Source organism: Apis cerana, linkage group LG6, assembly GCF_029169275.1.
Source record: "Apis cerana isolate GH-2021 linkage group LG6, AcerK_1.0, whole genome shotgun sequence".
Taxonomy (NCBI): domain Eukaryota; kingdom Metazoa; phylum Arthropoda; class Insecta; order Hymenoptera; family Apidae; genus Apis; species Apis cerana.
The window spans coordinates 8,933,675-8,957,984 of NC_083857.1; the positions used below are offsets into that span (position 1 = coordinate 8,933,675).

At 29.5% G+C, this 24,310-nt stretch overlaps 2 protein-coding genes across 10 annotated transcripts; one reads left to right on the forward strand and one right to left on the reverse strand.

Annotated features, from left to right (window-relative positions):
- On the forward strand, positions 1 to 20,840 carry LOC107993759 (torso-like protein). 9 transcript variants are annotated; one of them, XM_062076263.1, is made up of 7 exons: positions 10,830 to 11,546; positions 11,618 to 11,680; positions 11,754 to 12,103; positions 12,257 to 12,359; positions 12,458 to 12,590; positions 18,399 to 19,062; positions 19,821 to 20,840. In XM_062076263.1, the coding sequence occupies exons 5-7, from the start codon at positions 12,550 to 12,552 to the stop codon at positions 20,214 to 20,216; spliced, it is 1,101 nt and encodes a 366-aa protein (XP_061932247.1). In that variant the 5' UTR covers positions 10,830 to 11,546; positions 11,618 to 11,680; positions 11,754 to 12,103; positions 12,257 to 12,359; positions 12,458 to 12,549; the 3' UTR covers positions 20,217 to 20,840. The 9 variants fall into 9 exon arrangements, with proteins under 9 accessions (XP_061932244.1, XP_061932250.1, XP_061932247.1 ...); XM_062076265.1 differs by having other exon boundaries at positions 11,757 to 12,103; XM_062076264.1 differs by having other exon boundaries at positions 10,830 to 11,680; positions 11,754 to 11,912.
- LOC107993758 (tetratricopeptide repeat protein 5) lies at positions 20,497 to 24,261 on the reverse strand. Its single transcript, XM_017050359.3, has 8 exons — positions 23,796 to 24,261; positions 23,197 to 23,547; positions 22,872 to 23,114; positions 22,760 to 22,813; positions 22,493 to 22,678; positions 22,182 to 22,354; positions 21,937 to 22,081; positions 20,497 to 21,866 (listed from the first exon to the last, which is right to left on the reverse strand). The coding sequence occupies exons 1-8, from the start codon at positions 23,877 to 23,879 to the stop codon at positions 21,747 to 21,749; spliced, it is 1,356 nt and encodes a 451-aa protein (XP_016905848.1). The 5' UTR covers positions 23,880 to 24,261; the 3' UTR covers positions 20,497 to 21,746.
- Positions 24,262 to 24,310: the final 49 nt, after the last annotated feature.

The following is a 24,310-nucleotide window of genomic DNA, read 5'->3' on the forward strand; positions in this document are numbered from 1 at the left end:
TACCGGCGATCGTTCGCCACAGCTAGTAGATACGAAATAGCGGCCGCAGTCGCGAAGGCTCGCTGCTCACGGTGAGATCGTGGTCTGTCGTGATCGAGAGCAGAACACGGTGTCGATTGTGATCGATCGATCGATCGTTGTCAGTGATGGACGCGGTCGATTCCTATCGAGACAAGGAGAAGGTATACGACACGCTACACGTGTGAATGCACAGTTTGGATCAGGGCCTGAAAAAGAATTCTGCGTGAGTTCGAGACATCGTTTCTTATCGATTGATTTGAAGATTCGATTATAGATTGATGATTGCATTCTACGACGATCAGTCGAATGCGTGTGAAATAAAATACCGCGAAAACGACCGGTGCGATTCTGCGCGATGACAGCTTGTGATTCGCGTGCAACGAGTCAATATATTAAATTCGTTTGTTGTATTTCAAAAATATAAAGAAAGTATTAAGAAACTGAATAAGTTTGATTATTTCATTGAGTGATTCTGGATTGTTTTAAATTGGATTGTTGATGTGATGTACGATCGCGGTGAGGTTAAGCGGATGTTTGTTATTTGGTACAGGACGGAATAACTTGAAGTGCAGGACGAGTGAATCCAACGAACAATAATGATTTTATGAGAAAATCTACAAGAAATGCTTATACATTTTGTTATTGGATCTATGTAATTATAATATCGAAAGGATAATTGTGAAGAAGAAATGGAGAATCCTTGAAACATTTAGGTGAGATTTCTTTTTTTTTTTAAATTTGTTGCATATCTTCCATAATTTTATCGACATGATACGATGATTTTAATTGTAAAAAGATACTTGACTATTTAATTATCAAAGTAATTAATCATAGATAGATAATTATGATATTGTATCTTTAAATCTCAATATTTAATTTTTAAATCTCAATAATTTTTACGTAATTAGTTTCTCAAAGGATAATGCATTTTCTTAAAAAGTGTAGGAAAAAAGTTCGTTATCATTTAAAATTATTCTGAAATATATTCAGAATTCGATTTATTTTTAAAATTATTTTTGAATTATTTGAAAATTTGTTATTTTGAAAATTCAATACAAATATCTTATTTAAATAGAAAAATGAAAGAAGGGTGAAAACGAATATGCTAATATAAGAATATGTTCTACCGTGAGAACGAATGGCTGAATACATACGTGCTGTTTACAATTCATGTTTTCAAATTCGCTATTCAAAACGATATTTTTCTTTGTTAGATGTTTTGTCGTATAGTTATGAATGATCAAAGTAGGTAAACAAAATTTATGATGATACCATTTCATATCTTTTACATAAATGCAAATATATAGAAGTTTTTAATAATTAAATTACATTTTAAAATCATTTATAATTTTGTTAAAATCTTTTATCTTATGATTTTTTTAAAAATAGAGGACTTTTTTGAAAGTCTTAATAAACTTGTTTGTCGATTTTATAATATGAAAAATATAATTTTGTATATAATGGAAGGTTAAACAAGAGATTAATTATTATTCAAGATTGAATACGTTATTGGAACTTACCGTTGTTTTTATTTAAAACACATATTTTTCATCGTAAATGATAATCATTGATTATCAATAATTTAGCATTTTAATTAAAAAAATATTATGATGAAAAAATTATTTTATAAATTAAATATGTAAATATATGCATGTATAAATATATATGTATAATACCAATAATATTGAAACAAGTGTATTTATCTTTTATATGTTTAAGTTTTAGATGTTTTAACGAAATATTCTTATCGCAATAATCAATATTATATAATATTATTATAATATTAGCATATGTTATTATAATTAAGTATTTTATTTATTTAATTATAATATTTTCATTTAAGAATTATTTTTCTATTACACAATTTATAATTTTAATTTAAATAGAAAGTTTCTTTTAAAAAAAGCATAAAAAATTTTTAAAAAAATTGCATCCTTGTAATTTACAGATATGCATAATATTTTAAAACTTTCAGTAACATTCAATATGTGTATATATCCGCGCTAAATAGCAACTAACATAATACTAACCTATATTCAAGTTACACTTGACCGTAATAATATCAAAAAGATAAATAACTTTTAACAATTCTTTCATATGTTTCGACCTTATGAAACTGATCTGTTAGCTACTTAGCAAAGTAGGCCTCCATTCAGGAAGTAGATTTACCATCGAAATCGAGGTGCACGTATATACACGAGCCACACGTGAGGCTACTGTTCGAACATTGCATATCGACTTACCTAACGCGTTATTTAACCTCTCATTGCATTAAACGTTGGGTTATGTTTCACCGAAATCCTATTCGAATTGTTCGCAATGATCGATGATCGATGCTCGATATTTAATGCTCGAATAGGATTTAATAATCGATTGTTACAGAGAATTAATCTGCATTTATATCGAATGTACTTAACCTATGTGCGTTGTCATATTTCAAATAATAACGAAGGAACAATATACGAACATATAATGTGAATGAATGCTTTAATCACATATTTTGTTATTATAAAGGAATAGTGAATAAGATATGAAAGAATGCTAAAAAATTATATAACAAGTTTTAGAAATTTCACAAATAATAGAATAATGTAACGAATGATTCGAACAAATTTTAGAAATAATAAATTCAAACTATATACTGAAACTATATAGTAATTCAAAAGAACGAATCTCAAAGTATTTATAATAGCAATAATTACTAAGCTGAAGAGCCTACTGAAAGTTAGATTGCGGCAATTCAGCCTTGGTCTCGTTGTGCTTAGGGAATTATTAGGCTCATTCGTTAACTGTGTATCTTCGTATAAAATGATTTCGATGTTGTGAATATCAATATTTAATCAATAAAATAAACTATAATGTTTTTTCTTTTATAATCTAATATATTCTACATTTTTTTTGCAACTTTGTATTAATTAATAAAAATTAATACTTTTAAAATTAATTCAAAATGTTAATATATACATATTTTAGCTTATAATTTTTAAATAATAATGATACAAATGATGATGATTGTAATAATCATATCTGACAAGAATATATGAATGTCTAGAAATAAATTATTAATAAATTTGATTGAACACATATGCTTAACACGTGCAAAAGCAAGGATTTTGATTTATGTTGTAATATATGATGTTCAGATTCATATGAAAGTTGCAATTTAGATTAATAGTAATCAACAGGATGCGAGTAAAATAATCTTACAAAGAATACTCTAACAAAGAAAGACACGAACGGAATGAACAAAATTAACAAGCTTAAAATATAATAAAAAATAAGTATAAATAAACTTTATTATACTTTCAATTGACTTGTTTAGAAAATACGATACTTATACGAATTTAATTACAGCAATCTAATTAATAGTCAGTTCGGACTTTCTGTTGATTTCTTAATTGAATTTAAAATTTTCTGGCTATATTGCTCTCTCTATTTTACATTTTTTTTACGTTGCATTATTGACTGCATTATCTTGTAATGAATCTAAATATGAAATAATTCGATTAAATATCGCGAGAATCGTTGATCGAAAGTTGCTTAATGTACAAACGAATTTCGAAATAGAGGTCAAATTTTTCGAAATCATTCAAGGATAACTTTTGCATTCGTTTTGAAGGTGAATAAAATATAAGTCAAGGTCGAATGTCTATAAAATTAAATGTCCGCAAAGAATTTTTTCCTTTTTTTTTTTTTGTTTTTACTGAAAATGAAAAATTAAAAACACGCATAATTTAAAGAAATATCAAATAAATATGATACATAATTCTCAAAACATTTTATACAAAATCGATTCACGTTAGAAGAGGAGCAATTTGTTTGGTAATCAATTATCACGATAAATTTTATTACGCTATAGCAGTTCAACTCGATTAGGAAGGTACTCGCGTCATAATTGAAATTATCCCGTACACGTTGCTTAATAGACAGAATATTTAGAACGAGTTAACGATTTCGTTGACGGTGTTCGTTCGTGTATAAAATCGTGTTTGCTATTCTTACGTAAAAAAAATAGAGAAAAAATATTACAATAGAACAATGAATCAGCGATCTGTGAAACCTTATTAAAAGCAAATCGATTCCAAGAAATCGAATGAAAAATTTCTATCTCGTTTACCAAATTTTTTTCCTTGACTTTGAAATCTTCTTAGCTCAGTAGCATGAGACATATATACATATATATAGATACGTATATCGCAAATTCTATCAATGTTCCTTAAATCAATCCACAAAGATCATATAATCTCTTCCATTTGCACCACGTGTACAGCTACAATACGTGTTGCTCGCCCGTAATAAAACCACAACGAATCAAAAAAAAAAAAAGTCACTCCAGTCACCGCCAGCTTATTTAATTTCCTTCTGAAACAAAGTATAGTTTGTTATGAGTCAGCGATAACTAATCACAACTGACCACCGGTACGCGGGTTCGTTAGAATCAACAGGTTGCCCCCATCGATCCGTAGATCTCGCGATACGCAATGCTCGCAGGTGTAACGGGAGCACCCTTAAAGCGAAAACTGGCTGTGAAAAAACCGCTATATTCTTTTTGAAACTTTTATCACTGGTATACACGCACGCACTTTCACATCTATCCGCGTGTATACAGTATACGATAATACAAGCGTATACACGCGGTATCGATACACACCGATGTGTAGACATTGCGAGAATATATGGGAAAAGCGAGTCAGAACGATTTACAACCACGTGGTACGATTGCGGGTGACCGTCCTTATACTACTTACCTAGATTTTCAACCAGGAACAAACAGCTCGGAATAGTACCGGCGAGAACGACAGGATTTTGCAAGAAAAATACCAGGAACTTGTACTTTCATACCGAGGTAAATCGACGACCTTACGCACGAGATTGGCCGAGATCAATCGATTCGTTCGTTATCCGTGAAATATCGATACTACTGTGAATACATTTGTACATACGTGGAACGTTATTACGATATAAATAGGAATTGGATGGATCGTTTGTCATTTTATTTTTGACGTTATTATTGATATTATGTATATGTGGTAAGCCGATAATTTTATGGGATAATGATTTAATCGGGTGTACGAAGTGTTCATTAAGGAGATAGAGACGTATGTAGAAATTAGTATTTGAACTTAATGAAATGGATTGGAATATCTTGATGCAAATTGATTGGAGATATTTATACGTATGAGCTTTAATTTGTATTGGATCGTGGATATTAATTGACGTAATAACGTTAATCAGTTCTGGTGATAATACAAGAACGTGACGTGTTTAATATTTTATATTCACGTTGCACTCTTATCTATAAAAATAATAATATCCATAAAAAATAATTATTATTTATGAATCTTTAAAGAAATGATGTACAAACACGTTTCTCGAGTTATCTTTATGAAAAAGTTATTTATAAAATTTTTTAAAATTATAAATTGAATATTACAAAGAAATCTTGATTCTGTATCGTATGTATTATTTTTCTCGAAAAAAAAAAAAAAGAATTGTTCGTGATACAACGCGACAAAGATTGAGAGGAAATTAAGGAATCGTATTGTAGAAAATATTTTTCGCTCGCTCAGCTGTTACGTCGTGGCAAATCAAGTATTAACCGCAAAATTGTTGCCCAACGATGAAAATGACTCGAGGTTAATGTCTCAAACCCATTCACGCCGCTCGCACAACTCAAGAAAGCATTGTAATCATTATTTCCTCCACGCTCAACGATTATCCAGTATTCGGTGAAGCAATGTTTTGGTGAACTGGTTAGGATGTTGAAAATATTACCATGAGTATATTATTCTATATTATTATTTAAATTTTCTCGATTTGCATTGAATAAATTTTATGATACTTTTTGAAAATGTAAACTGTTTCCTACAATTATATCTGTAACAATATATCCTAAAATAACATATATCTATATGCACAGTTTACTATTATAGTAAACTATTTGCTATTAATAATCGGTATAATCCTTAGCTAGTGATTAAATAAATAAAATTTGCAATAAGCTTCGTGAAAATTATCTACCAGTTGCGTTATTGAAAAAAAAGTACATCCTTTTCCGTTGGTTCAAAGAACTATTAACCTATATTAGTCATCTGGTTACTTAAATTGCATCCTTATTTTCATCATACATATCATTTATTTCATAATTAATTAAATCGAGTATTAATATTTCTCATTTACATTGTTTTCATCGTAACAAATTTTAACTCTCAAGTTTACACAACGTTTCTCGAAGAAGATTGAAATAACCATTGAAAAGACTTACGAGCGCGTGTACGAAACCGTTTCCTTCGAAACGTTCGGTTCTGAAAGGCCGTTATAGCCATTGCAAAATCATCTGCCCGTATGTTCTCGATGAAAACGTGACCACCGACGCGATCTTCGCGATTGGCTTCTCATGCGGCACAAAGATATTCGCTTCTTTGAACAGAGATATATGGCGCAAGACGATCGTCGATACGCGAGAAATATCGCCGAGTTGATAGTGGAATATCGCAAGCATCTTCGTGCAAATGTCACGAGATATGTCGTTGAATAGACAGCGTTGTGTTATTCATTCAACCTTGCGGGAACGTCTTTCTTTTTATTCTGAATAATAACCATGGTTGGACACAATGATGTTGCAAAATCGGTAAACGCGTGAAATTGCACGGGAGATTGTAAAAGATGCGAAGGAGGCGAAGCAATGGAGATGCGCTTAAAGCTTGTTCAAGGTCGACGAGGACTTCTTTTTTGGCAGAAATTTTTTTCTAGATATAAATAGCGCGATGTCTGCCTTTTGATATTGGAATTCTCGAATATGCACTAATTGTTTTTATGCTTGCGAAGAATAACGATCATTTCTTTTTTCTCTGATATTTTAATGGAGAGATGTAAATGTCTATCGAAAAATTAATAAATTTCAAATAATAAATAATAAGTTAATAATTTAAATTGATTTTAAATAATAAATAATAAATATTTTTTCTTTAGTACTTAAATTTATTTTTTCTTATATTTCTTTGATTTTTCTTCATCTTTGTATCTTTAGTAAAGTTATGCCGATTTCCCCTAAAGCAATTACTTATAAGGGTGTGTACAAGGAAAGATTTTTTTCTCCTCGTTGAAAGAGTCAAAACGGTCGAGTGTATGGATGCATGCAATTCGCGGGAACGAGGTGCTCTTATACCGTACGGTTCTAAAGATACACTTAAAATGCCTCCTTAAATGCCAGGTTGATTCCAGAGGATGTAAAAGGAATACGAATATTCTTCTTTTCGCTTGTCATGAAGTAATGACACAGCGGGAAATCATGAGCTAGAGACTGCTCTCGTTTATCTTCAAAAATGGTTGTACTTGTTTCGAGATCAAAACTGATTTAAAAAAATGATTTATAAGTTTAAAACGTGCAATATTGAACGCGTATGCTATCTGAAGTAATTAAGGAATTAAATATTAATTCTTCTATAATTCAAAATTGAAAAAATATTTAATGCAATGAATCGCAAAAATCAAAATAATTTTTCTTGTTAATCAAAAAATTGTATTATATATTTTTTTCTATTTATTTATCTTTTCACAAGAAATCATTCTTCTTCACCATATCTGTGGTAATTTTTTTAAATAAAACATTTATCACTTCTTTTTTTTTATCTATTTTTATTCTATTTTTTTCATAAAGAATGTAACTTGTGAAACGAGTACGTAATATAATATCCATTAGTTTCTAGGAATCTGTAATACCAATAAATTTGTATCTACTCTCATTATTTAACAATGGCGGTTAGTGGATGCGGTTCGATTTATCGCGATGAGACGTACTGCGTGAAGTTGCTAACAAATATCACGGAATCATTATCAATCAGTTGTACAAACGGTGCCGTGTTCAATATTGACGTACATGTGTAATTCGTGTAAACGTAGTGTGTCGTAAATACAAATTGTTAAAATGCTAATGGATTATGGTTCGTTGGCTATAGATAACATTTGATATTCATCATATTGATTGTTGCAATGCAGCAATATAGAAGTGCAAATTCGTTTATCGTGAAATATTTAACGAATGAGTTAATAACTCGTTTAAATTTATTCACTTTTACTCGTGATATTTATCCAAAATACACATATTTGTTTATTCGTCGACCTATTAATAGTAGACATCATTCTTATTATACGATAATATAAGGAAAACGAGATTATAACGAGACGTATAAAAATATAAAAATAAAAGATCTGAATCGATTATAAATATTAAAAAATTTCATAAATAAAATTTGTAAAGTTAAATTTATCAAAAAAATAAATATGTAAAATTTTTTATTGATTTAGATCTTTCGATTAAATCGGTTTTATAAAAAATATTTAAAAAAAATTTTACGTTGATGTATTTAATTTTCATCAAAAATTTCAATCAATGTATTTTTAATGATCATTTCTGGAACGTTTATGAAAGAAGTTACTAAGGTTTAACGCAAATGTCGCAAACATGAGTAATTTAATAAATGAACTGCTCCAGTTATCATTGTAATAGAGAGCAATTAACATGATCGCGTTCTCGAGTTTGAAACCCGGGCCTCTGTTTAGACTTGTTTCTCGTCTGTAAAATATCTGTAATTTGTCTTGTCGTCCGATAAAAGGAACATTTACTTTTCAAGACCGCCTTTGCCTCGCAATTAATTTACATATGTGCGTCAGTCCAGTGGAAAATCTCAATTCAGAAATCCCTGAATTTTCTATTCTCTTAATAAAGAAATTGAAGATTTATTAATTTTGAATTTAATTGCATTTCATGCATATAAATTTATCGAAATATTATTATTCAATTATATAGAAGTCAGATGAAAAATAGATCGATGTCATGATGTCTATAATTAACATTCGTGGATTACTGATGACCTACGGTTATCGTAATTGTGAAATTTTCGTTGGATAAAGAATTATATATTTTCTTGTATATAATTCCACTAAGGATAAAAAATATTAAAGTATGACTATTTAGCACAATTAAGATTATTAACGCGTTGCTTAACACGTTTGCTTCGAGTGATTTTTCATCTTAAAAATATAATTAAAAATTAAAATTTAATCAATAATAATGAAAATTTTTTTAATATAATTCAAATTTTATTAATTTATTCTATTCGAATAATTTATTATTCTAGAATCAACAACTTAAATATTAATATATTTTTGCGTAACTTTTGATTATTAATTTATAATAATTTATCTTAATAATTTATAAAATATATATGGTAATAACTCTTGAAACTCTATAAGAAAGTAGGAAGTAGTAATTTTCTTTTCTTTGTAAGCAAAGATGTAAGAAACTGGTTTTAAGTGTATAAAAAAGTTATCGAAAAAAAAAGAAATATTAATTCAATTATTTTTTTTTTTTTTGTATTGATTCTATGTATAAGTTTCAATTTAAAAGATATATTGATATTTTCTAAAATTTTAACATATACATTATACAACTATTCACAAAAGAAATAAAACTGTAAATTCTGCAAATATTTATTGGAAATTTCAGTCAAGACACTTCATAAGTAATATTTACTATGCATAATATATTTCTATAAGTTTTCAATTTCAGTCATTGGAAAGTTAATGTTTTATAAATCGAAGTAATATTCGATATTTCGTCACAACTGGTTCTTTCTACTATATTTTTCAAAAGCTGTTCATAATTTAAATATATTTTTATATTTTCATAATTAAGAAAATCATTAATCATTGTTTTGTTTTTATAAATGGATTTGTAATAGGATTATAATTAGATTTGAAAAAATATATATATATATAATATATGAACGAATAAAATAAAATAAAACATCGAGTTTAATTCAATGTAGAATCATAAAGGATTAAGAAAATCCAATTGACAGATTATCAATTTATCAATTTATCTGATTTTATAAATTTTTCAAAAATTTACAATCAATCTTCATATCACGGACAAAAGAAATATTACAAAGATATAATCGAGCAAACAATTAAGTCGACATCGCGAGATCGTTCGTTCAATAGAATTAGTGCAACAAGTGTGTAGTGGCAACAAGTGCTATGGTGATTGGAACGGCAACGTTGCTGACTCGCGTTATCTTTTGCTGTCTTGCAACAAACAGTCAGTGACCCATAACAATTAGTTTCGTGGGGGAAAGGACAAACTCTACAATGTAGAGGGGAATGTTGATTAACGGAAGTCGAATAAACTTGCGTGATCCGGTAGGGTAAATCCATCTCGATTTCTTGACCCTCAGTCTTCTCTCTTACACTGTAATTTGTGCATGAACAATAGACATCGAACTTGTTACTTTGATCACGACGATAATTGAAAAGTTTACAACGAAAGTAAATCGTATAAATTTTTCTCCAAGGGAAGAGAAACTATTTCGAAACATTTAATTTTTCTTCATAATAACATAACAATTTTATCAATAGAAAGAAATCTTGAGGAGAATAAAATGTTATTTATTAGTATTATTGAAAAAGGAATAAATATAAAAATGTACATAATATTTATAATCGAGAATTATGACAATATTAACAAAATAATAATAATAATCAAAAATAATAAAAATAAACATGCATATTGATGTATATCTATATATAAAATTTTAATGGGTATTATAAAATCACCGTGCCTATCAACGCGACATCAATCTAACGACATAATAACACAACGATATCATTCAATAACATAATGATACTAACATGATGATATACGCGATGTAATTAATAATATCAGCATATTTGTTGCATATATATTAAATTATAATGAACGATAAAAATGTCGTTTCCATATACGTATATATATATATATACTCAATTAATTCGTACATTCAATTCTACTAAAATTTTATCCCAAGCACAAATACAATTTATTGAATCATTCATTTAATGAATTATACTACTCATCATTGACTGGATATAAATAAAATTGCTACATACTTGATCGAACAAATCTGTAATATTGCCAAAAAAACTCACGTTGTATTCGTATTAACAAAATTGATTGATGATTCTATGAACGAATAGAAAATAACGGTATTTGCTGTCTGTAAGTTCGTCATATTCTTTCTCTCTCTCTCTATATATATATATATCATTTAACGGATGTCAAACGATGAATGTGACTGACGATCGAATAAACACTAGGTTCGTTTCGAAAGAACGAAGCATACGTGCGCGCGCAACTGGCGCGCCACGGTGCACGCCGGTAAATGATGGTGTGAACGCGTGCGCGATCATTTATACATTTCAAGCATATTAGTAACGTTAGCTGCGTAACCGTTACTCATAGAATAACCGTTGAGGAGAAAATTAATCGCACTCGCTTAGACGACGGGACTGCGGATTTTATTTACGAATTACGTGTCTCCCTTTCTAAATCCGTCATATGATAGCAATGCGAAGAATGAAGAGAACACGTCATTTTCATCTGCACCCGTATTACGAAGGGAAGAGATTGATGTGTTCGATGTGGAGTGAAACACACGCGGCATTGTTTCGTGAGATGGATCAAAGTAGTTTTGAAGAGAATGGAGGTTAGATAGTGGGTTAAGAAGTGTATTCATAATGTCATTCGATGTAATGAATATTAATAATGGAATTGTAGAAATAATAATGAGGACAATGAAATTAATTATAATGCCAAAGAATGCTTTAATTTTTGTAATAGGTAAGCAATATTGTAGAGGTTATTTTTAATATATGTAGTAAGAAGAAAAATTTTTACGATTTTGAATTTTTAGTAGCCTTCAAGATTCAACATGAATGTAAAAACCATAACCTTGAATTTCAAAGAGTTGATATAATCCCAAAAACCGAGAATTTTAAAAGATCTCACGAAATCTTCCATTATTCATGGCTTAACAGCATGAATTACACAGTACCCAGAAATATTGAACTCGGTGAATGAAGAATAAAGTCATTTGTATGAGATGTTGATGTCTGAAGTCGTTTACCTTAGTTTCCAGGATTGTCTATATCAAAGTTTATTAAAGTTTTTAAATTATTAAAAAATCTTACTTGTTTTTTTAGTTTTTTTATTTCTTCTTCATAAATTCATTTATCATGATCTTTATTTATAAAAAAATTATAGGTAATTACATTTTATTTTAATTTAATAATTAATTTATAATTTCTTTAAAATGAAAGATTCAATGATTAAATCGATTGAACTTTTTAGATCAAATTTTTAACAATATGTCCTTGTTTTTAGTTACATTTCTGTAATTCAAATATATCGTTTTAGGAATAATTGGAGAGAATCATGCTGAATACAAAATTGATAGATCAGCAAATAACAGTCACGACATTAAAGTGCACGTGCATCGTGATTCACGAGCGGAATAATTGTAACAATCATTACACTTCTTTCTTTTTCTTTTTTTAAACCTTATATCTAGAGAACACGATTCATGTCTGAGTTTTGAAACTTGCATACGAATTACAGATTCCGATTTTGCTAAATCACGCGAACCAAGTTACCATAGTCATAAATCACCGTAAAACGTGGAAAATGGGTGCGAGAAAGCTGGTAATTAAATGCAACAGATAATTTATATGTTTTTGAAATCAGTTCGAAGGTCAGTATCTTGTCTTTAAAAGACAAAATTTCTATTATTCCATATTAAAATATTATATATTGTTTATAATTACTTACAATATTTAAAATAAATATTATCAAAAATATTTGGATATATTATTACAAGTCGGTACTTTTATTGTTTATGTAATTGTAGATTTAAAAAACGAATATTTCAACCGGGTGCATGATATCGCTTCCGGTGTCTAATCCACTACGCAAAGACCCCTTTCGTGATCCTGACGACCACACGAACACACTACTTAAATAATTCCTCCCCATTAAGTTCTGTGTCACGTACCACCTCGCTTCTTGTACCACCGACAACTGAATCGCAGCGTGCACTCGATTGTTCTTTCAATGGTGTTTTTTATATACCGCGGTTATTCGTCACGTTATTGTCTCGCGCGCGCACACGGTAACATATCGAATTCGTTGTCAACAATTTCCTCTGCGACGATATTATCCCACGAGAATACTTTTTGCATCTCCGACGCATCGTTTCTTCCACAAGGTATGACGATAACATCGTGATTCTCGCGACTCGAGTGATCTTCAGTGCGGTTAGGTGCTTTTTCGAATTAGTGACAGGCGTGGATTGCAGTTGTTATGACGATTAACTTTAAGGTTTATTTTTAAAATAATTGCGAAATTGACAGATTTTTTTTTCATTTTATCTTATTATCTCATTAGAGAAAAGGAATTCGTTTTTGTATTGATGAAAAATTTTGGAATTTAGATAATTTTTCGTTTCATTGATGACTATATATGTCTTTTCATTGTACAATACAATTCTTTGGAAATTTTACATTTCCTATACGTTTCTTAGATGTTAATAGAAAGGGACTTTCAACTTTCTAACTAATCAGCTGATTAACTATACACAACATTGTTTAAATAACTCTTTGAATGCCTAGCCATTGATAAATACGGAAGACATATTCTCGTGAAATGAATGACTTACAAATTTACAGCTGCATGCATATATTTTCTTATAATTAATTTTATATAAGTGTTTTTTTTTATCGATTTTTATTAACGTCATATGTATTTTGACTTTCTCTTATATAACTTCTCTTGTATAATTTTTCAATGAACTTAAAAACTTTTAAATATTGCACAAATTTTATTCAATTATCTGCACGAATAATTGAAAAACATATTTCCTATTTTCTATACTATTAAATGATTAAAAAATCTGAAAAAATTAAAATTTTATTTAAAAAAATCGCTCTTATTTTTTTCTATTAAAACTTTAATTTATGATACATATTCTAACATTTATATAATAGGATATATGCAAATTCTTCCATGTATCATGCTATTGAAATTATGAAATTTCTCAGTAAGAAATTATATACGTATAAAGTCGTTTATCTGGCTGTTATGACTCCCCCGTACGTTGATCATTCGATGCATAATACATGTTACACAACAGTTTATATGCTTTTACTGCAGCATCGCGAGAATGAACGTGCAGAAATATCGATGATATTTACGTTTGTTCAATTTTACGAAACTTTCTACGTTAAACGAAAGTATTTGTCGCGTGCCAATAATAAGTCGAATTTAATTCTTGTTAAGTTTTAACATATTTAGAAACTTAACATTGTTACATTTTTATTAACATTGGAATCGTTTACCATAAATCGGCAAATTTTCCTTTCTCTTTGAAATTTCAAGGAGAATGTCAATTGGATTAAAAGGTTGAACAATACATGCGAACTTCACCTGTTTAGAACGTCCGTGAACTTCTAATCGCGGTGACAAGCCACTTTCATACGCTTAACGGAGAATGGCGAAAGTGGAACCTGTTCCACTTCCGTTTTGCTAATTTGGAAGCTTCACCGTCTTCGGCTGGGGCGGATGCATGTCGAAGAATACATTGTTTATTCCATTATGCCATGCATATTGGCTCTTATGTTGAAAGCTATATTTAAGTAGGCGTTAATTTTATTTAATCGTGTATCATTGGAAGCAATTAAAATGCAATTGTAATAACGAATTTCATTACGTTCTATTTGATAAAGACTAATTAAGCATGATAAAAAGTATATATTTTCTTCATTTTAATCATTAAATTTTTTAAATTCTTTCAAAATTTAATATCATAAAATTTAATATCATCTCAGTGATAATAATAAAAAGATATAATTGCTATTCTTTTTTTTTTAATTGCAAACTTTTTTTTACAGATATTTTCTACGTATTGATTTAGTATATTAGATATATTAGATGTCAATATTGAAAGTTCCCTTTCATACTTTTCCTTTTCCTTGCTTCGCATTAGAAAGATTAACAATAAGATGGCAAAGAATGAAGTCACTTTGCCGTCAGTTTTGTACGGTGAACTCTTTGTTGCAATCTTATGAATATGTATGGAAACTTTCGTTTGCAACGCTGTAACTGGAATCTGGGTATGTAGAACGATCTTCCTTTCGAGATAAATGGACAAATAACTTCCTATTATGTAAGCGTAGATGTAGGTTACAGCTTATTTCTGTACACATTTTGAAAATGCAGAGGTGCATATAAAATATCCATACAGTTACAATAACAAAATTATTTAATAAATATATAACAATTTCTTAAATACTAATACATTGTATGCTAAAGATAATGGGAAGCTATTTCTTTTGTGAAAATATTTATTAATCAATTTATTAATCAAATTATTAATTAAACCATGTAGTGGCAATTCAAAGGAAATGAATTCGTAGCAACAGATTGCTTCATACTTTACAGTGATTTCATCTTTGAGTTTTAATGATTTATTGTATGCAAAAATGCACTGATTGAATCTTTATGTGATGAACATTTAATTTAAAAAAAAATTGATTATTAATTAATTTTTCAAAAATTCTTTTGATTTTTTGAAACAAGAATTGAAAAATAAGTATATATAATTATCAACCAATGTGTTTCTCCAGTTGCAAATCGAAATTGGAGGATGTCCAAGAAACAAACATAACTTTGGTTCTTACGTGATCGAAAATAATTAACGACATTATTATGAAACCTTGTTCTTCTTAAAACACTTTTACATTCTTATAATATAAAAAAAAGGAATAGGTGAAGGTTTGACGACGTAACCTTCGGAAAACTTTTTTAGTGATTCTGTTATTAGATTTTACTATTATTAGATTATAAGATTCTTTTTTACGATAAACTCGTATTTTTTAATTTAAAAAAAATTTAAAATAAAATATGAGATACGTAATCTTCAATCAGAAATACAATAAATAAATTAAAGATGACTCACATCAATAGATTTAAATTTATGTAATTAACATTACAAATCCAAGATACTTTAGAATTTAAACCGAGCTTCATTCTCAAATATTCTTATCGCTAAATTAATTAGATCAAAAATGATTTAGCTATTAAAATTAATTATCTTTATCATCGTGTTAGAGATACAAGATAAAAATAACATATATATATATCATTTCCAAGCTAACATTTTAATATTTTTTCCGTATTGAAAGTATGTCACCTTTGACATTATTTTATCATAGCGGATGTTTGTCACGTGAATAGTGGTAAACATTTAGATACAAGAATATCCGAATATCTATCTTTTCATTTCATATACCACTTCTGACTTATTAACATTTTATCTATCAATATGTACCTATTAATAGATTTTTTTTTAAATAGACCAACTCTTATTAATATGTCTATTAATCCTTTTATTCCTTATTAATTGCCTTTTCGATACAATTAACGAGTCGATCGTTACTGAATGGCAACCTCAATCATGAGCGATAGATAAGCCATTAAAATTCTTTCGATTAAAACGAGTACAAACATGTCGTGATCAATGTCTTTCGTGTAAAGTAGTCATTTCTTATTCCGGCGTGAGAAAGAACAATGGTGAACAGCTAATATTATATCTCGCTCGGTTATCAACACGGAAGTAAACCGTTCGGTGCTTTTCATTGTCAAACGCACTTCACGAGTAATATACCGTTAACGCAGAATAGCGCATAAATCGCAGTCGTCGTGCATAACGATCAATCGTGTCGCGTGGACATTTATCAAGATGCACGGACTCGCGTGCACGCGGCCAACCGAGACGAACGAGCGACCGTTTCTTCTAGATCCTCCTGGATCCATGAGAAAACGCGGGAAAAAAATGCTCGAAGAAGGATTAAGCCAAAGATCAATTAGTCACGCAATATGAGCGCATGCATGATGCGCATGCGTGAGAATTTATAAATGTTCAGCAGATTTTCAAGTCTTCAAATTATTTGTGACGAATGAATACATATTCGATGAACTCTATCCACAGTACATGAATATTGTCGTTTCGGATAATTGTATCTTATTGCCTATAGTAATTTATAATTTATAATATGCTTGTGTTTGGAAAAGATGAAGAAAATAGATAGTTTTGTGAATTGATAAAAGTATAAGCAGATGTGTTAAACGATCGTGAATTATATTTAGAGAGTAAAGGAATATTGAAAATATTTAATAATGGGTGTTTTAAAAATATCTTTCAAATCTTTTTCTTGATCTACTCTCTTCATCGTTGCAAATACAATTTTTTTCGGGAATTCAACAGACAAAACGATGATTAAAAATGACAAATGATAGTTTTTTAATAAAGTTATCGTTAACGATACACATATTCAATGTGTGTATGTTTATGTATTCGTTTCAAAATTATTTGAAATTAGTAGCTTTCTATTTATCTATTGACACATATTTTTACAATTTTAACATCGCATTTATCATGAATTAGACATTTATGAAGGCTTAGAATTCACACAATGAACGCTGTTACTAAAATTTTAGATAAAAAGTCATAAATTTCTCTCTATGTGTCAGCATATTTCTATTCTCTATGAATTTCTAAAAAGGTTAAAATACTAATATTCCTTGAAAAACTTGGCAAACATTAATTATTATAGCACTCGCATCGGTGCTATCTCCACCGACTGGCTCCTAAACGTTCGTAAACCACTCGCCCAGCCAGTGGTGTGTTGCATGCTGGAGAACCGCGTTAGAGGAAGGTGTTCGCCCGGTGGTCAGGTGGGGATGAAGGCCGCAGTACTGCTTCTGCAAACGCCTCGACGATGTGCACCTAGACCTACAAAACAAGATAACTCGCGGCGATTTACCGGCGACTCGTTGCGTTGCACTCGCGGATCCGAGACGTCGATAGACGCCACGAGTTGAGAACGCGAGACGCGTGTTTTCCTACCTTAAAAGTGTATATAGATTTGTTCTCGTGAAAAATCCAAGTTTATGTTGTAAAATTCGCACGATTTCATACGATAATAACATAATTAGGGATAGTATTAGATTCAGGATTATGAGATTAATTTTGTATCGTTTCGATTTTAATTGATGGTGGTGAAGCTGCGAATGAAACTGTCGATGGTGTTATAAAGATGTGAGAAAATTTGTCATCTTTTACGTCTCAAGAATCGAAACCGTAAGATTCGATATTTTCGATAATTTTTACTTGGATCTTTTTTTATTCTAAATTGAAGAACGTAAAGATAATTTAAAAAATCATTTTATAGTTATTGAATAGAGATTTCTTAATCAATAAGCATTTAAATATATCGGAAACTTTATTGGTAGATTATTATTATTCGTCGGTCTTCCAAACCAGTTTTTATTTATTATAAAACTATTAATTTCACACACAATTCCTTTTTCCTATAGCAAAGTTAAATTAAAAAGGTAAAAAATTCCCGATTATTATTCACCCTTTGCATTTCCATTCTCGCTTCTTCCATTCCGCCTCGTTCGATATATATTCTGAATGGAATCTTCGCCCCCCTGTTTTCAGGTGGTTTCGCCGCAGGCAGCCGCGAGAGATGTGGTCGCGCACGCGATTCTTGCTCCTGGCGTGGACGATCGCGTTGTTGACCGGGATACGGTTCAGCAACGGGTCCCAGAGGCCGCGTCTCGGCGGCGCCGTGAACATCTTCAGCCGTTACGGTTACCTCAGCATCAGCATGAGAGTGGTCCCAAGAAACGACACCGAGACATGGATCTTCCGTGAACCGACATTAGATGTTTTCAGGAATCCTGTCCCCATGATGACCAGGCAACGACAACAGACCGCTGTGTTCGATGGAGACTTCCATATGGAGTTTTGCGACAATGTTCGCCAACTTCTGCAAGCATACTTCCGGGACTTCACGTTCGAACGGCTGGAAAGGCCGTGGCGAGCGTTCAGCGCCAGCTGGTCGAAGGCGGCCATTGCTCGCCATTTAGGCATCAACTCGTCCTTCATCACAGGTGATCATTGTTACGTGTTGGTACGTGTTGCCAGATTCCGCGAGAATCAGAAATTGGCTGGTACCGCGGAAACGATGATCCTAGACGAGGCGGTTCTTCGGGAAACGGAGAACGTTACGGTCGGTGATACGGCGAGTGTGGTGCGATTTATCAAACACTTTGGATCGCATTATATCGCCGCTTACGTCACTGGAAACTCTTTGTATCAGGTAAGGATTAGAATTACTGTTTGTTACCAGCTCGGATCTGTGAATTCGAGATCAACTCAATCGAGTATATTTGAATATTTACTTTATACGAGTATTCGAATGGGATATTTGAATATTCATATTATTTTTAAAATGCTTGCGCAAGAGGAAAGATTTTATTGCATAAAATTTATTACTTCAAGATTTATTTCCGAGAATTTCTGCCTAGAAATCATTAAATCAAACGTTGCAAAACATCACCAAAGAAATTTTCTCTTAATAATTGTTTTTCTTATACAATCAAAATTACACTCTGAAGCTATGATTTAAACGCAACAGGCGGAGTGCTCTTGTATCTACATTTTATCAGTATACAAACTTTAAAGACTAGTCCAAAGATTTGTAAGTAGAATAGTGATATCGAAATGTACACTGGTTAAATTAACGACTGCCAAAAAAAACTTATTAACATAAAAAATATTCCAAAAAAATCGATATATGCTTATTATGTCGATAATGCGATTCATTTATATCTATTTATATATGATAATTTTTCTATGAAGTTATCTTTAATAATTATTCGCTGTTTAATATTTTAATATTTTGTAGAGATAAACGTGTCCTTGAAATATCAGTGTACAATTTTTCCTTTTTTTAATATAAAATAACTTTCTCTTCTTTTAAAGCATGTATTCTTCGAGACAATTTTACGATCGTGTATTTTAAATAAAAAATATTCCTTTATGTGTACCTGTATTTATATGATATATCCGTTTCAGGTGTTCGTGTATACACAACAAGCGTATCTACGTATCAAAGAACGATTGAAGACCCGTGGCGTAGCAGATCTATCGAATATCGAATTGAACAACTACTTTTCACCGTGGTACGCGGAGCACATGGGCTCCATACAGGCAGCGAGCGGAAATCGCACCGTCGAGTCATGGGCGGTGGAACGGCTTCGAAACCAATATTACATTTTCTCATACGCCAGTTTGCTGAAATTACATGGTGATGCGATGTTGCTGAAGCAACTGGATAGTTTGTTGGGTAACGAGGCATTACTGCAACTACAGCTAAAGACACTGGCACCCATTTTCAAAGATCCTCAACGACGCGAATGGTTCCTTGAGGTTATTGATAATTACTTTAAGTTATGGGAGGTGAATATGTGAAGTAAAAAAATACGTCCTGAAAGGAGAAAATTGATACACCTCCGTCATATTTACGTAAAATTACGTAAAATTACCGATCGTATTTGAATGTGACGGACCATGATATACATATATGTGTATTAGAAGAAAAAGATCGATGACTTCGACATGGAAAGATCATTTGATTGTCGTAGAACGATTAGTGTTCGAACAGTCGTTAGTCACGGTCTGCTGGATGTTCACTATTGTTTCTCCGTCAAACGGACGTTAGAATTTAATAGAGAAACGCCCAACTACTATATTGTTATTAAATAAGTATTTATTAATATAATCGACGATAGAAAACATTTTTATACAAACGTTTTAAATATATATATATCATATATATATATCACAAGCAATTTTCGTAAAAATGACTGAAAAAAACGCGATATCCTGTTCCTATGTTTGTCGGTTTATTTTTCATATTGTTTTAATAATATCTGTTGCATTTTCGTTTAAGCTCTTCAGAAATATAGCGACAAAAACAGAAATAGGATTCGTCGTTTTTTTCTTTTTTCTCGCTAGTTTTCTTCTCGAGTGTGAACTTCGATAAATCAATTTCAATATTTTTGAAAATAAATCTACGTATTATATATTTTACAATATGTTTTATCCTTACAAACTTATGGACGTTATTTTAGCAGAGTTAAAATAAATTTGTGTGAGTATTTGAGTATAAAAGAACGGTTAGTTTCTGTTTTGTACGAATAAGAAAAAGTTATATTATTGGCACGGTAAAACTGATTGATGGAGTAAAATTTATAGGAAAAATCAGTTTATTTTATTTTTTTAAATATTAACGGACTATATCTTTTAGCTTATTTTCTGACTTTCCTCGTTATCATGAAATCATAACAATAAACATATTAAAAATACGAAACAAATTCAAAAAAAAAAAAAAAATCAAGAACATTCAAACGTATAATAATTTTTTAAATGGAAATTATTTGAAAATTAAGAAATACGCGTAGATATATTATAAAAATCAGTATTTTTATATGAAATTCGATTATATTATATATAAAACATTCTGAAATTTTTGAATCGACAAGAGAAACTTGAAGAATGTATACTTAGTAATTTTTATAAAATTTTAATGTATTATAAAAATTTTTATTGCTTATCATATAAGAATTATTTAAATGAATTTATTTTTTATTATATATATAGAAAATTTCATAAAAATTCATGTATTCGAATTCTTCGAGCTTCTCTATAAATCAATATATCGGAAATAAATTGAAAACATTCAAGACATTCAGAACTTTCGTCACTTCAAATTTACACATTTTCTATGGAAATGAGCAACAATTGTAAATAGATCAACCTATCTTCAGAAATATTGACTGTGGTAAGATTATTAAATTCTGTTAATGTATAATTATTACTTAGATTCAAAATTTAAATATCACATTGTCTATTCACTGACATTAATTTAAATTTGAGATGAAAAAAAATCTCATTACTAATTGTGTTTCATTAATTCAAAATGAATTTTGTACGTAAACCTTAATCGGTTTTTTTAAAGGTATGCAATTTTGCAGATGCTTCTTGTTCCCTACCTAATTTTCTTCCATTAACAACCAATATAACCGGAGTTTCGACGCGTATAGATTTGAAGTCAAAATCCTGAAAAAAGACATACTTATGTAATCATTAATTTTAGAACAAGTATATATAACATTAAAATAATATTAACATTATTAAGATAAGAAAACTTTTGATGAATCACGAACGGTTCGGGTATAGCAACAGAATCTCCTACAGTAACTCCACGACCTTTAGCAAGATTGTATACTGTTACAGCAATACATGTTTTTTCTTCATCAACAAGGCAAAAAGCGCTGAAAAAATTCGACACGTATTTGTGAATCTTATTAATAAATTTCTTATTTGTTTAATTGTTTTTACGTTAATATTGTTTAATATAAAAAATTTACTTACAAAGGTACACAATCAGTATCTTGTATCCAACATACTACTTTTCCAAATATAACTTTCTCTGGATTTAATCCTAGGACTAAATCTTTCAATAATATTAAATCTAACTTTACAGTCTTCTGGCCGGATGTGAAAGAGCCACCTTTGTATGGTCCCAAATGCTTAACATCCAATGCCTACATTTAATCAGAAACCTATAAATATGTATAGGTACCAGCATCACGTATTAAGTTTATAAAATAATATGAATCATCTTGAAATTATATTCTCATGAATAGAAAAAAAAAAATATTGTCCAAAAAAAATTTAAATACCCTTATCATTTGATACAATCTCTTCGGTTTTACTCTCCCACTATTGTTTACTGAATTTTGTACATCTTTTAAATATTGTAATAATTCATCTCTTTTATTACGTGGTGTTTCCCATAATGGATCTAATAGCATTGCTCTTTCAAAAGACTTTAATGCTAAACTATATTCTTCTTGATATTTTAAGGCCTAATGTGTATTTTATTTAATTACATTAGGAATTAGTAATTAAAATTTATAAATTGTATTGAAAAAAAATAAAATGCTTACCACTGCCTTATTATGAAATAAATCAGGATTACTTCCTGCTACAATATCTTTTTCCTACAAATAATTTAAATGTTTACTATTAATTAACAATGAAAATTATTATAAGACTTACTGCTTGTGCATAAGCTGACATGCAAAGTCGTAAAATTGCAGGATTTTGTGCTACTGTAAAAAAGGAAGACAAATAAGCATTTCCTAATATTGCCCAAGAAATTCCATCTGTTGTATCAAGGCTAACTGCTTCTTTAGCATGTTCTACACCTTTCTGTATATTTTGCATTCGTTGTTCAACATTAAGAATTGGTTCTTGTCTGAATACCATTGATAAATTTCTTAAGGATACTTTATTCTTACCCTATAATTTTTATGATTTAATTATATGATATATAATTATAAAAAATAGTAAGATATATAATAATTAGAAAAAAGAATTTTACATGACGTAAAGCTCCAACAAAACAATTTTTTGCTTGTTGAATATCATCATTTTTCCAATAACATTCTCCTAATTCATTCCATGCTTCTACTAAATTAGGTTCTAATTTCACTGCTTTTGTTAATAACTCTTCTGCTTGAGGTATAAAACGTTCTGTAACATTTAAAGCTTTTCCTTTTAGATAATAATATTTTGCTCTTGATCCATCAATTTCATAGCCTTTACATTCATCAAATTTATTTAAAGTATCTTTCATCTCTTTTTCTAAATCATTATTTTTTTTAATGGCTTCTTCAATAGAATGATTTTCAAAATAGTGATCTCGAAAAAAATATAATGCATTAACTTTTTCCTAAAATAAATATATAAAATAAATTTTATACAAATAGAAAATAAAGATAGAAGTAAATTTATATGAAATTATATTTTAAATGAAATTATATTTTCTTGCATTAAAACTCATTGTTAAATAACAAGAAAATAAAGAAAGAAGGTAATTCACAGTAATTTTCTATAATTATATAATTCTACAAATATTTTTTCAATAAAAAAATATATGTTATAATTTTCTAAATTCTATTATTAAAACGGTATAAATACCGTCAATGCTACAATAGGATCTTCTTTAACAATGTTTGCAGATTTTGCTCCTGCAACCACTTTATCATCTATAATTGCAGACATTTTTTTTTAAATACTTTTATAAGTAACTTATCACAATAAACTCATTATGCGTCAGATATAGATGATATTTTTAATTCTATTCATAATTTATAATTATATACATGCAAATTAACGCTTAAATAATAAAGTATAATCTATCATTCGAGAACTGTCAAAATGTTAATGTTTGCAGAATAATCGAAGAGGTTAGGTGATAATTTTAATGCTAACTAGTATATATAAAGTACTATTCACAATAATATTAAATGCAATCAATATTAAGTAATTTATAGTTTTTAAAGAAAATAAAAATATTATTGCTTCGATTCTACAATTTTTCAATAATAATTATAATGAAAATAGTTAAAATAATTGTTTTCAATTTATGGCTTTTCATATGTTTATGATAAGCTTCGTTCGCATGGTTATTACAAATCTAATTTATAATATAG

What these genes read in the sequence shown, in the direction of transcription:
- LOC107993759 (XM_062076260.1), top strand. Translation starts at nt 12,550, where the DNA reads ATGCAACAGATAATTTATATGTTTTTGAAATCAGTTCGAAG. An exon ending in TTTTTGAAATCAGTTCGAAG is followed by an intron (nt 12,591 to 18,398) that starts GTCAGTATCTTG and finishes CCCTGTTTTCAG; the next exon opens with GTGGTTTCGCCGCAGGCAGC. An exon ending in CTGGAAACTCTTTGTATCAG is followed by an intron (nt 19,063 to 19,820) that starts GTAAGGATTAGA and finishes TATCCGTTTCAG; the next exon opens with GTGTTCGTGTATACACAACA.
- LOC107993758 (XM_017050359.3), bottom strand. Translation starts at nt 23,879, where the DNA reads ATGTCTGCAATTATAGATGATAAAGTGGTTGCAGGAGCAAAATCTGCA. An exon ending in TGTCAGCTTATGCACAAGCA is followed by an intron (nt 22,814 to 22,871) that starts GTAAGTCTTATA and finishes AATTATTTGTAG; the next exon opens with GAAAAAGATATTGTAGCAGG. An exon ending in GATACTGATTGTGTACCTTT is followed by an intron (nt 22,082 to 22,181) that starts GTAAGTAAATTT and finishes GAATTTTTTCAG; the next exon opens with CGCTTTTTGCCTTGTTGATG.